Source organism: Mesoplodon bidens, assembly GCF_964165515.1.
Source record: "Mesoplodon bidens genome assembly, chromosome: 13".
Taxonomy (NCBI): domain Eukaryota; kingdom Metazoa; phylum Chordata; class Mammalia; order Artiodactyla; family Ziphiidae; genus Mesoplodon; species Mesoplodon bidens.
The window spans coordinates 10,158,991-10,175,233 of record NC_138169.1 but is presented as its reverse complement, the minus strand read 5'-3'; the positions used below and the strand labels follow the sequence as shown (position 1 = coordinate 10,175,233).

The 16,243-nt window shown below is 44.7% G+C and overlaps 2 protein-coding genes across 8 annotated transcripts in view; one reads left to right on the top strand and one right to left on the bottom strand.

Annotated features, from left to right (window-relative positions):
* Positions 1–3,617, bottom strand: part of ACAD10 (acyl-CoA dehydrogenase family member 10) — a 51,180-nt gene extending 47,563 nt beyond the window's left edge. For all 6 annotated transcript variants that reach the window (XR_014017341.1, XR_014017342.1, XM_081252641.1 and 3 more), the window contains exon 1: positions 3,523–3,617. The gene's annotated coding sequence lies outside the window, so the exon portion shown is untranslated. The remainder of the gene's footprint in view (positions 1–3,522) is intronic.
* Positions 3,618–3,708: 91 nt separating this feature from the next.
* Positions 3,709–16,243, top strand: part of BRAP (BRCA1 associated protein) — a 31,554-nt gene continuing 19,019 nt past the window's right edge. For both annotated transcript variants that reach the window (XM_081251968.1, XM_081251969.1), the window contains exons 1-5: positions 3,709–3,973; positions 5,993–6,154; positions 6,820–7,018; positions 8,179–8,368; positions 15,148–15,261. In XM_081251968.1, coding sequence (XP_081108094.1) covers positions 3,892–3,973; positions 5,993–6,154; positions 6,820–7,018; positions 8,179–8,368; positions 15,148–15,261 — 747 coding nt within the window. In that variant the 5' untranslated portion in view covers positions 3,709–3,891. The remainder of the gene's footprint in view (positions 3,974–5,992; positions 6,155–6,819; positions 7,019–8,178; positions 8,369–15,147; positions 15,262–16,243) is intronic.

Here is a 16,243-nt window from a genome sequence, read left to right as displayed (position 1 = left end):
ATTCTATTTGCAGTCAGTTCCACTTGAAAATCTGGAAGCTTCTCATGCGATGTCTATGGTTAAAAAGCTTACTAAGAAGCAAGTTAGAGCAAAACAGGTTGGTAAGACAGCTTGCCTGTTCATGGGAGTCACTTCAGTGCCACCATAAGGACTAAATAAACTCTGTAAGATTCTAAAGAAAGGATTCTTTTTTAAAAAATATTTATTTATTTGGCTGCGCTGCATGCGGGATCTTCGTTGCGATATGCAGAATTTTTAGCGCCAGCATGCGGGATCTAGTTCCCTGACCAGGGATCCAACACGGCCCCCTGTATTGGGAGCGCAGAGTCTTAACCACTGGACCACCAGGGAAGTTCCTAAAGAAAGGATTCTTTTTTTTTTTTTTAGAAGTATTCGTGACGCCATTCTTCATTAAGGTATCAAATAACTGTATCTGGCCAGACAGCCACCTAAAGAAAGGATTCTTAAGAAGCAAATGTTCAAGATGATATAATGTGCTTCTTATGTAATTGGAAATTTGCTGGATTGGGGCATGAATGCTGAAATGAAAAATGTAAAGACTGATTTGCATTTTGGGTTTTACCTACGTTCCTACACCATGGCCAAAGTTAGTGGTGGAAGGAGAACTTTATTTATAGGCTCCTAAAAGTTTCAACACGTTCTCTGTGAGGGCTTAACAGAGATGAAAACTGTCTCTGGACCTAAAGGGCTGGCTTTCATCCCCACTGAGGACACTGTCCGCCTCATAATCCTGCTAATGGGTAAGTGGGCAACGCTCCCACGACTACCTTGCTTCTTCCTTCCAACTAGAGATGATAGTTCTGTTCTAGCCACTTCCCAAAGCTCTCTTTGGAGCAGGTTAGTGCTGTGATTTCTCATACCTCCTGGTACCTCCGTGGTACATGCCCACTGACTGGAATGTCTTCACCTGTTTATCTGCTGGTAAATTTACACTCTTTTTTACATCACAGCCTCAGCTTTACCTCCTCTAGAGAGGCTCGTCTTTCTTTTTCCTGGAAGATTCTGAAACTACTTTTTTTTTTTTTTTTTCACTCTCATTGCTTCTTCTCCATACCTTCACTAGGGCACTTATCCCATCACACAGTTCCTGTTTTCAACTCTGTCTGCTCCTCTACGTATCAGCTCCTTAAGGAAAGGCCTACCTTACTTCATCTTTGTATATATCCATCCCCTAGGACCTAGCATGGTGTCTAGACACACAGCACATGCTCAGTAGAAACATGAGTTGGAAGGATGAATAAACTGGATGATTCAGAATATAGGGAATAACCTTCCTTGGTAGCACAGTGGTTAAGAATCTGCCTGCCGGGCTTCCCTGATGGCACAGTGGTTGAACGTCCGCCTGCCGATGCAGGGGACAGGGGTTCGTGCCCCGGTCCGGGAAGATCCCACATGCCGTGGATCGGCTGGGCCCGTGAGCCATGGCCGCTGAGGCTGTGCATCCGGAGCCTGTGCTCAGCAACGGGAGAGGCCCCAACAGTGAGAGGCCCGCATACAGCAAAAAAAAAAAAGAATCCGCCTGCCAGTGCAGGGGACACGGGTTCAGCCCTGGTCCGGGAAGATCCCACATGGCGCAGAGCAACTAAGCCTGTGCGCCACAACTACTGAGCCCACGTACCACAACTACTGAAGCCCACGTGCCTAGAGCCCATGCTCCGCAAGAAGAGAAGCCACTGCAACGAGAAGCCCGTGCCCCGCAAAGAAGAGTAGCCCCCGCTCGCCACAACTAGAGAAAGCCCGTGCGCAGCAACGAAGACCCAACGCAGCCAAAAATAAATAAATAAAATTTAAAGATTAAAAAAAAAGAAAATAGGAGAACACAGGGGGCAGGCATAGTGATTGGCAGCCACAAAGAAGTGTAACAAGCCCAATTTTCCCATCTCTAGAGAATAATTCTAGTTCTCTGGAACTGGCATTTTCCTCCTCTACCATAAAGAATATGTCTTCTGTCTCTCAGAATGAGGTCAGTATGACGATGCAGATTTGCTATCTAAATTATGCTTTCATAAATATGCACACACAGTGTATGTTTCCACATATTAAAGAGATAGTTTAGTAGAGATTGAGTGTTGGCTCTGGAATCAGATTGCCTGGGTTCAAAGTCTACCTCTGTCACTTGCTAAGTGTGAGATCCTGAGCAAGTGACTCTCTCTGAGCCTCAGGTTCCTCTTCCATTAAAATGGGAACAATTATACTACCTGTCTCATGAAGTTGCTGTTACGATTACATAAGATAAAGTATGTAAAGCACTCAAGCTAGTACCTGGCACACCATTAAATGTTATCTACTACTGTAATATACTATTAAAAAGTTCACATAAGGGACTTCCCTGGAGGTCCAGTGGTTAAGACTCCACACTTCCACTGCAGGGGGCACGGGTTTGATCCCTGGTTGGGGAACTATGATCCCACATGCCAAGTGGCGTGGCCAAAAATTTTTTTAAATAATAATAATTTTTAAAAACTTCATGAGGTCTCATATATTATATGCATATAGCAGGTGCAAATGGCATATGCAGTTTCACAAAAATCAGACGGTCAGTGGGGGCAATTTTGGCTCCAACGGGACGTTTGGGAATGTCTGGAGACATTTTTGGTAGTCACCACTTGGGACATGCTACTGGTACCTAGTGGGTCAGGGCAGGGATGCTGCTAAATATCCTATAAAGCATAGGACATACACACACCCCAAAGAATTATCGAGTCCAATAATGTTAATAGTGCAGAGGTTGAGAAACACTGATATAAACAGTGTATACTGAAACTAATTCATAGGGTGCAGTCACAAGCTATAACTATCATTTGGTCACATTATATGCATATACAGTCCACACACCTACACGTTCACGACGTGCTGTGACACACCTTATATGTAATGGTAGCATATACCTAGAACAGCGTTCTGTCACATATGTGCCATATATGTATTGACTGTGGTTCTCCATGTCTACATGCTAAAGGCAGTCTGAGGTACTGGAAAGAATGCTGAATCTCAGAAAAACTGATGTAAATAGAGCCACAGGCTCTACTCATTTCATCACAGCTGTATAGGGATATTATCCCAATTTTACGCAAAATCTAACTCAAGGTCACAAAACAGATGAACAGGGTCTACTCAATAATAACAGAAACTGCGTGTTCATCTCATTCACCCCCAGATGTATCTCCAGCTCTGGGCACTTAACCAGCCCACCGCCCTACCTTAACAGAATCAGAAACCCTGCAATCTAGTCCCGACCCCCGATGGGTCCTCAGAAAAGCGTATTCACCTCTCTGAGCCTCAGCGCACCTGTCTGTAAAGCGTGGCTGACACAAAGCAACCCTGCCTACAGCTAGAGCGAGAGATCGAACAGGACAAAAAGAGGCCAGAACTCTCTGCAGGGCGCGGGTTCCGCGGAGAATTCGGACACCTCGCGGAGCCAAAGGCCCCTCGCCGTCAGATGAGCTGGGACGAGGGCGAGGTCTCTCAGATAGGCTAACTCGGGTCTGGGCGTACACCCACCGATTCCCCTACTGGGGGCCCAGCTTCCGGTATCCCAGTGACGTGAAACCTCCACGAACTCTTCAAGATCCCTTTCCGAAGGGCGCAGGCTCACCTCCCCGCAGACACGCCAGTCACGTGCCTGCCTCCGCACCCAATCAGAGGGCGCGCTGATCCGAGCATGCGTAACCTCACGGGTCAGGGACGGCGGCCGGGAGGCGGAAGTGGAGGGTGTTGTGGCACCCGGAGCTGCTGCTGCTGCTGCTGAGGCGGTTGCGGCGGAGCTGAGGCGCGGCGGCGGCGCTGCCCGCCCCAGGCCGCTCGGCTTCAAGGCTCGTCTCCCAGCCTCGCCTGAGCCCACCGGGGCTCGCGCCGAGCAGCGCCTGCCCTATGAGTGTGTCACTGGTTGTCATCCGCCTGGAGCTCGCAGAACACTCGCCGGTCCCCGCCGGCTTCGGCTTCAGCGCCGCTGGTGAGTCCGCGGCCTTGCCGCCTCCCGCGTAGCCTGCGCCTGGGCCCCGGGGGCTCGTCCTCCCAGAGTCCGGGTCCGAGGGGGGGCCGCGACGAGGGCTTTCGCCTCAGGAGGAAGCCGAGAGGTGGTTGGGATCCCTCTCATTCCCTCCATCCTTAGGAGGTCTTCCCAGATGTCACCTCTGGGAAGCCTTTCCCGGTCTCTCCTTCCTGGTGCCTCCCCATCGGGACTCTGTTTATATTTGGCGCGTCGCTCTCTCCGCCCTGGGTTGGGGCCGAGTTGTGCGAGTTGGTTTCGTCTGCGTTTTGTGAAGGCAGAGACGGAATCCCCAGCTCGCTGACGGCCCCTGGTTTAATTAAATCGTTCCTCTTTGAAAGACTATTTATTTAAGCGCCCTGTAGCAATAGTTATACTTGTAATTAAAACGTGTACACTTCTGGTGTCCGAGCACTGTACTAAACACTTCGTGTGCACTGTTTCTAATTATCTTCATATAACTCTATTAGTTAGATGGGTGTATGACCCTTTTACAGAACTGTGAAGCTGAAGCCCAGGGATTAAGTGCCTTGCCCACGATCATCTGCCAGTGGCAATATGGGTATTCTACCTCGAAGAGCTGGACTTGAGAGTCTGGGCTCTTCATTCCCAGCCACACAGCCGCCTCCGTGGGGAATGCAGGTGTGGCTCCGCTCCTTGGACCTCCAACAATTACCTAACAACAACATTCGTTCAAGAAACAGTTTTTGAATGTTCACTCTCTGTTGGAGCTTTAGTTGTGTGCGGAAAGGGATGTGGTCCTTGCTTTAATGGCACCAGCAGTTCAGTTCATGGAGACAGATTAAGTAAATAATTACAAAATAAATGTGGGGACTTCCCTGGTGGCGCAGTGGTTAAGAATCTGCCTGCCAGTGCAGGGGACACGGGTTCAAGCCCTGGTCGTTGAAGGCCCCACATGCCGCGGAGCAGCTAAGCCCGTGCGCCACAACTACTGAGCCTGCGCTCTAGAGCCTGCGCGCCTCAGCAAGAGAAGCCGCCGCGATGAGACGCCCGTGCGCCCCTGCTCGCCACAACTACAGAAAGCCTGCACGCAGCAACGAAGACCCAGCACAGCCAAAAATAAATAAATAAATAAATAAATTAAAAAAAATAATAATGTAGAATTACAGCTGTGACAAATGTGAAGGAAAGGAAAAAAGTGTTTGGAAAGCTATTACGAGAGTATGTGTTTGGTTTGGGGAAGGGGCCTGGGGCTGGTAGGGAGGTGTCATTGGAAACTTGCCTGAGTATGTGAGTTTTGAAGCTGCAAATTAAAGATTGAATGTGATTTAATAGGCTACTGAGTTCTGAAAGTCAACTAAATTGACATAGGCCACATATACACTTCTACATGGGTCAGTCATTGATTCATTAATTTATTCAACAGATCTTTAAAGAGCTTCCAATGTGTGGTAGGCACTGTAAGTGCAAGGGATACAGTGATGGGCAAAACAGGCCTGATCTCTGCTCTGATAGAGCCTATATTAAGGATATTCCAGTCGAGTTTCCAAATTCCTTTTCCATTTTTGTGTGTTTCAGTGATTTAAGACAATGATCATGGATTTCCAGGGCCTGATAGCATAAGGGTGTTTAAGAAAACTACCCCCAAAAGTTTTTAAAAGTTTTATTAGCGGACTTGATGCCTTCATTTGGGGCTCAGCACACAGTTTCACTCTACAAATGTTACTAAAATGTTGGTTCATCTGAGCATAATCACTCTCAAAGCTTCTATCTCGTTCATTTGCTTTAAAGTGCATGGTTTTCACTAGAGCAGTCCTGCATTGCTGAGTTTATTGCACCGGGCATTAATTGACTGTCAGGCACTGCAGGAGCCCCAGAGGTGAGTGAGATGGCCACCTCAAAGGCATCTTACAGTCTTGGGGGAGGGCAGCAGAGAGAAAAGGAAAACCTATGGATGGATACATTGAGAGTAGAAAGGAGCTTGTTTTATTATCAGGTATTAATCATTCATGTGTTCTTTAGTCGGGGAAATGTCTGATGAGGAGATCAAAAAGAAGACACTAGCTTCAGCTGTAGCCTGTTTAGAAGGGAAATCACCAGGGGAGAAAGCAGCGATCATACATCAGCATCTTGGCCGTCGAGAAATGACAGATATGATCATTGAGACCATGAAGGCCAACCCAGGTATGCTTCCTAAAACCCTAGAAGACTATCTTTTGTAACGTAAACCCACGGTTGCCTGTTTTATACACGGTGTTCAATGAAACATACTTTTATCTTTTACTGCCTTTGTGCCTTACGTGAGGTCATTAGGCCGCATTTCAACTTCTCTAAATATTTCTCCTAAATCAATCCTAACAAGGTAGGTTGACAGCTCTGCTCAGTGAGGAGAGCTACTTACCACATAGGTCAGGGGCAGATCATGTTGAATCCAGGTAAATGTGTTGTGACTCCCCCTGGTCTGCCAGCTCATTCCATCCAGGGGCATGGAAGTGTATTGCATCTCCAGCGTGGAGAACTGGTAGGTTTGGTTTTCGAACTTCACAGCCCTGAATGTTTATCCCACTTAGGAGCACACGGTGGAAGACACCTGCCTTATTATGGTACTTCTAAATGTAAAGGCCACTGTTGAGTCTCTGAGGGTGTTAATGACGTTTGGGGCGGGGGGCGGGCGAAGAGTACTTCCTAGCTGAGATGCCTCCACAGCTCTGCTGTTCTTGAATGTAGTTCTTAGTGCAGTACATTACAACTTCTCTTCCAGTTTATTATTCTACTCCAAGTTGTCATCTGATTAGAGTCCTTCAGCATATGTCCTCTCAGTTTATAATCCAATTTTTGGTTTGTGAAAGATGAGCTGAAAGCTACAGTGGAAGACAGGAAGTCTTCAGAAGCCTCCCCCACTGCACAGAGAAGTAAAGATCAAAGTAAAGAAGGCGTAAACACTGCTCCCGATTCTCCATCCAAACAGCTTCCAGACCAGATTTCGTTCTTCAGTGGAAACCCCTCCGTTGAAATAGTTCACGGTATTATGCATCTATACAAGACAAAGTAAGAAAATCCTTTTCTCTTTTGAGTTTGTCTGTTTTTTGGCACAGGGCAGAGAAAAATCTCTTGCCCTGAAGGGAAGTGGGTATTTTAAGCTTCAAAGGGATAGTACTTTCATATACTGTGTGTTAAAGAATTCTTAGATGTTTTATATATGGTTAAATCTCGTACATTGGGTCAAAGCTTCTTAGGAAAGAATTGTGTAGATTCACTTGAGAAAATACCTAGGAAAATATTCCCTGAGAAGGTAGGCATGCAGGTGATTGGGAAATTGAAAGGAAGGAAGATAAAAAAGAAAAGAAAAGAAAAATTCTAAATGATCCATAACATCACTGTAGACTCATGTTCCCACCAAGTCTTTACTAAAGAAGCTGCTAAGAAGTCACGTAATGGGTTGCAATTTCATCATGTCATTTTACCCCTTTCTGTGGTCCAAACAAGGCTTGCTGGAGGCCAAAGGAAAGGAAGGGTTTTGCTAGTCTACAAGCTGGGCCACCAGCTCCTTGGATAATTGGTAGCTGATCTCTTTAAAGGCTGTCCTTGTCCTAACTTGTCTGCTAGGTTCCCACTGGGAAGCAGAATACTCGGGTAGCCATTTTGGATCACAGCTGTTGAAGTGAGTTTGCAGCATTTCAAAAGCAAATTGCATTATGGGAGGTTTTTCTTTCCCCTCTATTCCAGCTATTCCAACCCAGCAACACTTTCTGTAATCTTCAGAGTCACATTCTCATGGTTCAGAATTGTCCTTCCTATATTTAGAGCTCTTTTCTCTTTGAGACCCTTTGAGAGAAGTCCGTAGTTTGAGTTGTGCTTCTACAATATCTAAGGATAGTTTTTACTAGAAAACTGAGAGCAAAACACAAACTGCAAATTTGCCTGATGGAGATTTATAACCATAACAAGCCTTTAACTGAAGATTAAAAATGTCAGTGCTGGGTATAATGTAGAACATTTCAAAGCTTACCTTAAACTCCATTGCAGGTATGTTTAAGGGATTCTGCATTTACCCATGTAGTGTGTATTTTCAGGTAAAATAACAAGCTGTTTAACTTGATTTATAAAGTATTACACTTTTTTTCTTGGACATAAAAGTTGTGTAACTAGTGTTGTTTGCAATAACTATACCTCATCTATTCAAGACAGTCTAATTATTGTCTTATTAGTAAGATGACCTCCTTAAAAGAAGATGTGAGGCGCAGTGCCATGCTGTGTATTCTCACAGTCCCTGCGACAATGACCAGTCATGACCTCATGAAGTTTGTCGCCCCATTTAATGAAGTAATTGAACAAATGAAAATCATCAGAGACTCTACTCCAAATCAGTATATGGTGCTGATAAAGTTTAGTGCTCAGGTAAAAGTTAAGATACTAAAAGCCTCTTTGCCACAGAAACTGTGTTTTTGAAACTGTTTGATAGTAGCCGTGTGTGATTTACTGCATTTTGCACTTCAGAGTCTTGATATGTTCTAGAGTATTGTTGTAATTCTAGAAATATTTCTAAATTCATCAGCAGGCATGCTGTTCTAATTCATACCTGCTATTTTTTATAAACCGGATTGAGTATGAAATCTAGGGTTGTGGGTGTTTGTTTATCCAGTAGTAATCATTCCAGTAGAACAAGAGTTCCCAAACTTTCTGAAGTTAATCCTGTATTATTATTTGCCTTTATAAAACTGTGCCCCTGCTTGGATCATCCTCTTTTTAGTAGATATTCTTTGGAACATTTTAGAAAATAAAATCAATTGAAAAAATTTTTTTGGTGACAGGAGGGGTTTTGTGACACTCCTTGCATCGTTAAAGATGCTTTAGAGTTCCTTTTTTTTTTTAATGTATTTTATCTATTTATTTATTTTTGGCACGTAAGGTGTAAGGTCTTCATAGCTGCACACATGCTTTCTCTAGTTGTAGCAAACTGGGGCTACTCTTCTTTGTGGTGCGCGGGCTTCTCATTGCAGTGGCTTCTCTTGTTGCGGAGCACGCGCTCTAGGTGCGCAGGCTTCATTAGTTGTGGCATGTGGGCTCAGTAGTTGTGGCTCACGGACTCTAGAGCGCAGGCTCAGTAGTTGTGGCACGTGGGCTTAGTTGCTCCTCGGCATGTGGGATCTTCCTGGACCAGGGCTTGAATCTGTGTCCCCTGCATTGGCAGGCGGATTCTTAACCACTGCACCACCAGGGAAGTCGCAAAAGATGCTTTAGAGTTCTAATTGGAAATCACTGCAGTAGAGAGACAAACACTGAAAGAATGGTGATATTTTCAGCTTTTAAAAGTATTTGCACGTTATAACAGAGTTTTTGACTTAGGAAGGTTTTGCCATCCAGTCCGTTTTACTTGTTGCATTAAGTATCATTTTGCATGCGCCTCAGTTCTAAAGATGTTAGAAAGATATTCTCTTGGTTTTTATTCTTAGGAGCATTCATGTTTCTGTGTGAATATAAAAATGAGGTAAGCTTTAGGTATTATGCAGGTTATTAAAGGGCTGGCTACCTTATCCATAGGTTTCATTCAATTTGTTTTCATTTTATTTTTTTATAGCCTGTTACATTTTGACATTTCATTAGGGGTTTTTTTTTTTTCAACTTTTTTTTTTTTTTTTGCGGTATGCGGGCCTCTCACTGCCGTGGCCTCTCCCGTTGCCGAGCACAGGCTCCGGACGCGCAGGCTCAGTGGCCATGGCTCACGGGCCCAGCCGCTCCACGGCATGTGGGATCTTCCCGGACCGGGGCACGAACCCACGTCCCCTGCATCGGCAGGCGGACTCTCAACCACTGCGCCACCAGGGAAGCCCTCATTAGGTTTTGAAATGCAGCTCTGTCCAAGTTACTTCTTTCTCACCTCATTGATAAACAGTCTTCCTGAATTTGCCCCAGATAAACAGTTCCAACTTGCAGATTGGCAAAGAAATGAGTGTGCCTGTAGGATCACTTGCCATTGCCTCTGACCAATCACCAAGATTTGTGGGTGATAGGAAGCCCATGACACAAGGCCCATTTGTCATCTCCTCATTTCAAAAACGCACAGTTGACAGCAGTAGCAGCCATTCATTGGCCGTGGGAACAGAATAAGAGCTCGGGGCTTCCCTGGCAGTCCAGTAGTTAAGCCTCCACACTTCCACTACAGGGGGTGCAGGTTCAATCCCTGGTTGGGGAACTAAGATCCCGCATGCCACATGGACACACACAGAAGAAAGAGAGTAATAAGAGTTGGATTATATTTGTACCTGTTCAGCAGGCCACCGAGAAAGAACCCTTAATGTGGAATTCCGTGTACAAGAGGGTACACAGTTGTTATCTTTAACCTTTACAAAGCACCACACATTTGAGAGAGACATTTAAAACGTGTTTCAACGGTTCTGTAAGCTTAGACTTCACAAGTTGACACTGAGAACCGAAAAGCACTTCACAGCTGCTTTCACTGACTGTCAGAAGACCTTCCAAGGTTGCTGAAGAACTTTCCAAATAGTGGGCAAGTGGTATTTTAAATCTTTTTGAATCTACTAATAAGGGTATTGATGATAACACGCAACCTTTATTGACCGCTTATTCTGTCCCATTCACTCTGCTAAGTGCTTGATGTGCATTAGCTGATGTAATCCTCACTACGGCCCTACTGTTGTTATCCTAGTTTTACAAGTGAGGAAACTGACTACGGAGAGAGGTTAGTGATTTGACCAGGGTTATACAGCTAGAAATAAGTGACTGAGCTGGGATTTGAGCCCTCACTTTTAATCCCTAGGGTGTAGTCCTCTTCCAGCAGGAGTGGGATGAAAGTGTGGGGAAGGGAAGATATTCACTGTTTGCCAGAAAAATTGTGTAATGGCAGTATTTTACTTATAGCTTCTACCGAACAAGCAAGGGTGATAAGTAACACAGGGAAAGTCACAGAAAGAGACTGGGGAAAAATGTTTAAGAACATATTAGACTTTTTATTTAGTCTGAAGTGTATTAAGCCCACAGCACTAACTTGTCTAATAAACCCACAAACTTCCCTGTAGCACATGCGGCCCTTCACAGTCTGCAGATAGTGCTGTGGAAATCTTCTGCTACTGTTAATGGATTTTCTTTGTACTTCTGCATTGTCTCTCCACCTCTGTCTTTGGACCAAGTGCAGGTTGCTTAAGTTGACACATGTTTTCTGAGACTGTGATACAGCTTTCTGAGTGCTCTGTGAGGATAGAACCCTTGACCTTGGTATCGTGAGTTGTATTATTTATCTGTAATGCTAGATCTTAGGGTCTAAGGCTCATCCTATCAGGGATTTTCTAAGGCCTAAAATTACCCTCCTGGTATAAGACTTGAAGTTGTTAGATTAATATTGGGCCCTAATGAGAATAGACTCAATATCACCAACTCTTGAGTAACTTACTAGATGTCAAGCCTGTGCTAAGTGCTTTTCATGCATTAGCTCCTCGAGTCCTCTCAGTTATGCCATAAGGTAGGTGTCATTATTTTCATATTTTATAATTGAGGAAACAGACATGGGTGAGACACTTGCCCAAGGCTACATAGCTTGTAAGTGTCCAAGTTATGATTCAAACACAGGCAACCTGACTCCATGGCCTGGACAGGTAACTATATTCTTACTCCTTTCTTTTTCTCAGCATAGAATTTTATTAAGAACTAATAGGCCTTCTCTATGTCTTTTATCATTTCTTGAATTTCTGTTGGCCTCATCTTTCTTTTTTTCTTTTTTTTCTTTTTTTTTTTTTTTTTTTTACGCGGGCTTCTCACCGCTGTGGCCTCTCCCGCCGCGGAGCACAGGCTCCGGACACGCAGGCCCAGCGGCCATGGCTTACAGGCCCAGCCGCTCTGTGGCATGTGGGATCCTCCCGGACCAGGGCACGAACCCACGTCCCCTGCATCGGCAGGCGAACTCTCAACCACTGCGCCACCAGGGAAGCCCGGCCTCATCTTTCTTTATGCTGGAGGTGTTAGATGTGCCTACAGAGTTGTACTGTGCCCCTTAGGAAATTTAGTCTTTGGGTAAGGAATTTGTAATTCAGGATACAGGGAAGTAGAAGGGGATTCAGTTTTGTAGTTCCTTGGGACAAAAAAAGGACAGATAACCTCTCAGTGGAGTATGTTGACTCATTTTCACTTAATATGCTTGGGCCAGCCCAGGAGATAGCTCTTTTGAAAAGTAGAAATGTGTTCTCAGGAGTAGAAATGTGATCACTGTGACAGTAAAGGAACCTTGATCATAATAGGTTTTTCTTTTTCTGAGTTTATGGTGAGAAAAGAACAGTAAAATCAAAGGACTAGAAAAAAACCAAAAGCTGGGTTTCTTGAAATTTGGGGCTCTAGGGCTTCCCTGCTGGCGCGGTGGTTAAGAATCTGCCTGCCAGTACAGGGGACACGGGTTCAAACCCTGGTCCAGGAAGATCCCACATGCCGCGGAGCAACTAAGCCCGGCACCAGAACTACTGAAGCCCGCACACCTAGAGCCCATGCTCAGCAACAAGAGAAGCCACCGCAATGAGAAGCCCACGCACCGCAACAAAGAGCAGCCCCCGCTCGCCACAACTAGAGAAAGCCTGTGCTCGGCAACGAAGACCCAACACAGCCAAAAATAAATAAATAAATTTAAAAATAAACAAACAAATAAATAAATAAATAAATTTGGGGCTCTATACAGTGCAGGCAGGCATTTTAAACAAGAGTTGTTCTGTGTTTTTTGCCGTTAGCTTCAGTCTTTTGTGCATTTCAGTGCTGAGTTGAAGCAGGAACCACATGGATTTTGTTCCCTGCTCTTGTCCTTTGCATAGCACAGTGCCTGGCATGTGCTTGGTACTCAGTAAATATTCCAGCCAGTGAAGCGACATTTCCAATACCAAGATTTTAAAGAAGATAACAATGTTCAAAAAGTATACTTCTTTGGTATAGATAATTCCCCCAAGAAAGAAATAGTTTATCTCATGTTGAGTAGATTTTGTCACATCCCCAGTATCACAAACCTTGTCACTTCCTCTGAGGAGGCTTGGGCATTTAGGGAGCATCTACAGAGCTGGAGGTCTTCGGCTGGGTCTGCTGTTCTCAGCAGCCACATCTTCAGCAGCTCCTGGTGGTGCCGGAGGCCCTGAGGAGCCAGCCGTGGCCCTCATTTCCCTCGGTGCGTGAGTCCACTTGCTCACTGTGCTGCTTACTGACCCAAAAGCCTTTCAAGACATATCTACTGCTCTTGAAAAATGGGAGAAGCCATTTGGGGCTGCTACTTCTTAGCGTTAAAGAGATTTATTGTCCAAGAACTGGCTTTTAACATTTTGAAGTTCAAATACACAGGTTGTTTCCTGAAGGAAAGCCTCCCCACCTCACCCCGCAAAAAGTCCCTGCAGGGCTTCCCTGGTGGCGCAGTGGTAGAGAGTCCGCCTGCCGGTGCAGGGGATACAAGTTCGTGCCCCGGTCCGGGAGGATCCCACATGCCGCGGAGCGGCTGGGCCCGTGAGCCATGGCCGCTGGGCCTGCGCGTCCGGAGCCTGTGCTCCGCAACGGGAGAGGCCACGGCGGTGAGAGGCCCGCGTACTGGAAAAAAAAAAAAAAAAAAAAGTCCCTGCAAAATCTGTGTTCAGAATTGGTCATCCTTCCTTAGTGGCTTAGCTTACTTGGTCAGATTAAGAAAGCATAGGTCGGGCCTCCCTGGTGGCGCAGTGGTTGAGAGTCCGCCTGCCGATGCAGGGGATACGGGTTCGTGCCCCGGTCTGGGAGGATCCCATATGCCGCGGAGCGGCTGGGCCCGTGAGCCATGGCCTCTGGGCCTGCGCGTCCGGAGCCTGTGCTCCGCAACGGGAGAGGCCACAACAGTGAGAGGCCCGCATACCGCAAAAAGAAAAAAAAAAAAAAAAAAAAAAAAGAAAGCATAGGTAATTAAAAATCCACACTTGAATTACATCATCAGAGTGCAGTGAAAAGCTGCTAAAAAGCTTAAAGTGGCTGTAAGGTTCAGACTCTATGAGAGGAGACAGCCAGGACTGGTTTTGCCTGGTACAGCTTGAATCTCGTCCTTGAGGTTGATAGTGCGGCATTTCCTTTTGCAGAACACCTTTCCTCTCTTTAGGCAGCTTGTCTACACTGGTGAGGCCAAAGCACACAACTTCCTATCTTTGGGCTAATGCCTGTGTGAGAGTGAAACCCAGATAAGCCTTGGCCTCTCAGCTGCCTCTAAAAATTGCTGAGTTTTAAAAGCTGGAATTGTCTCTGTTACTTTCTACTAAGGCTAGACTGGAAGATTTGATTTACTTGTGTCCATATTCACAAATGCACATGTGCCTTTGCAGCTTTACCTACAGGGGACTGTTTCCCCTGATTTTATCTGTCTTCCACTCCAAGGGAACAAGATTGTTAGTATTTTAAAGGCTGGTTCATCTTGGACCTCTTGACCTTGGCCAGAAGTTTTGCTTTTGGTGTTACACACTAGTTGCTTAAAACCTCCTGATAGGATGCTTATCTATCATGTATTATTACTATTATTATTATTGGGTTTATTGAAAAGAAGGAATTGGCTTTTCACTCCATACCAGTTCCACTGGTCCTCTATTTTTTCTCACATAGATGCTGACATTTGTTTTAAAAAGCTCTTCTGTAGGGAATTCCCTGTCAGTCCAGTGGTTAAGACTCAGCACTTTCACTGCCAGGGGCCCGGGTTCAATCCCTGGGTGGGGAACTAAGATCCCGCAGGCCATGTGGTGTGGCTGGGGGAAAAAAAAAAGCTCTTCTGTAACAATCATTGCTTATGATTTGGTTCCAAATAGGCTTGACTTCAGTGGCTGTGAAAGTGTTGACTAGAGGCAAAAAAAAAAGAAGAAAGAAAAAATATGATATCAAGGGAAACGCTGACCATTGTTGGTTGAATATGTATTAAAATTGTAGTAGCTGTCAGTTTATTGCACTTCAGTAGCTTCTGCTAGTTCCAGTAAGACTATCACGTATCAGGAAAAATTGTAGAGATGTAGGATATTGACCTGCAGGGTTCAGTTAGCCTGTGAACCTGCTGCTATAGATGTTACTTTTGGTGGTTGCTTTCTCTCCTAAGTATAACTTTTAAAAGCTGAAGAACAGAATAATTGAAGCCATGCATCTTGAATAGAAAGCACGTTTTCAGGATCTCTTAACTTTTTCCTTTTCCCCACTGGTTCACCTAGGCCGATGCAGATAGTTTTTACATGGCATGCAATGGCCGCCAGTTCAACTCAATAGAAGATGATGTTTGCCAGCTGGTCTATGTGGAGAGGGCTGAAGTACTGAAATCTGAAGATGTAAGTGTGAATAATTCTTATATTTGATATGAACATATCAGAATGGTATAAAGTTGAAAGTTAAGATATCTGCGGAAATGTCCAGAATAGGCCAGTCCATAGAGACAAAAAATAGATTAGTTGCCAGAGGCTGGGGGAGAGAAATGTGAGGAGTGACTGCTAACAAGAACAGTGTTTCTTTGGGGGGTGATAGAAATGTTCTAGAATTAGGTGGTGGTGTGATGGGTGCACAGCCTTGTGAATATACTAAAAACCGCTTTAAAATGGCAAATTTTATATATGTGAATTTTATCTCAAGTTTTAAAAATTGTCCAAAGTATTTTTTTAAAAAAAGGATATTATCTGTGTTGTTGAAATTGAGTATGTATCTATTCCAGATGGATGAAACATTGCCTAGAGTCTAAAAGAAATGTGTTTTTTTGAAATATTAACCCTTAATCCTCATCCTGATTTTTGATTCTGTTTTGATAGCAATTTGTGATTCTCCTGATCTCCCACCCTCCGTGGGAAGCTTTCCTATAATACGTGCTGTTTGAATCATTTTATGAAGTAGTAGATCCGGCTTGGTTATGCTCTTAATATTTCCTTTCTTTTAAAGTAGCCCTAAAGGTCTTTTTACGTTGAATTCAGCTTGATAGGAATAAGTTCTGATTAGATTGTTCTGTCATTAGATGAGGTAAAATAAAAATTGGCAAAGGATAAAAAGGGAAGACTTTCCCTTTTGCCAGTTGCTGGGCAAGGCCTCAGTTTTAGAAATTCCTTTCTCTAAATGAACACAGCTTCTTGAGAGATTTCCTGTAAATATCTTCTCTTCAGGGACTGTAGATTAATGTGACTTTTCTCAGTGTGTCCTTATTTGTACGCCTTACCTTTGCCTCAATAGTCCCACAGTTGGCAGGGCTTGGGTCAGACACCACTGTGTTAGAGGTGCCTTTCTTGACCACCTAGATTGTTACGCCCCCTATTTCACACCCTGTTCTTT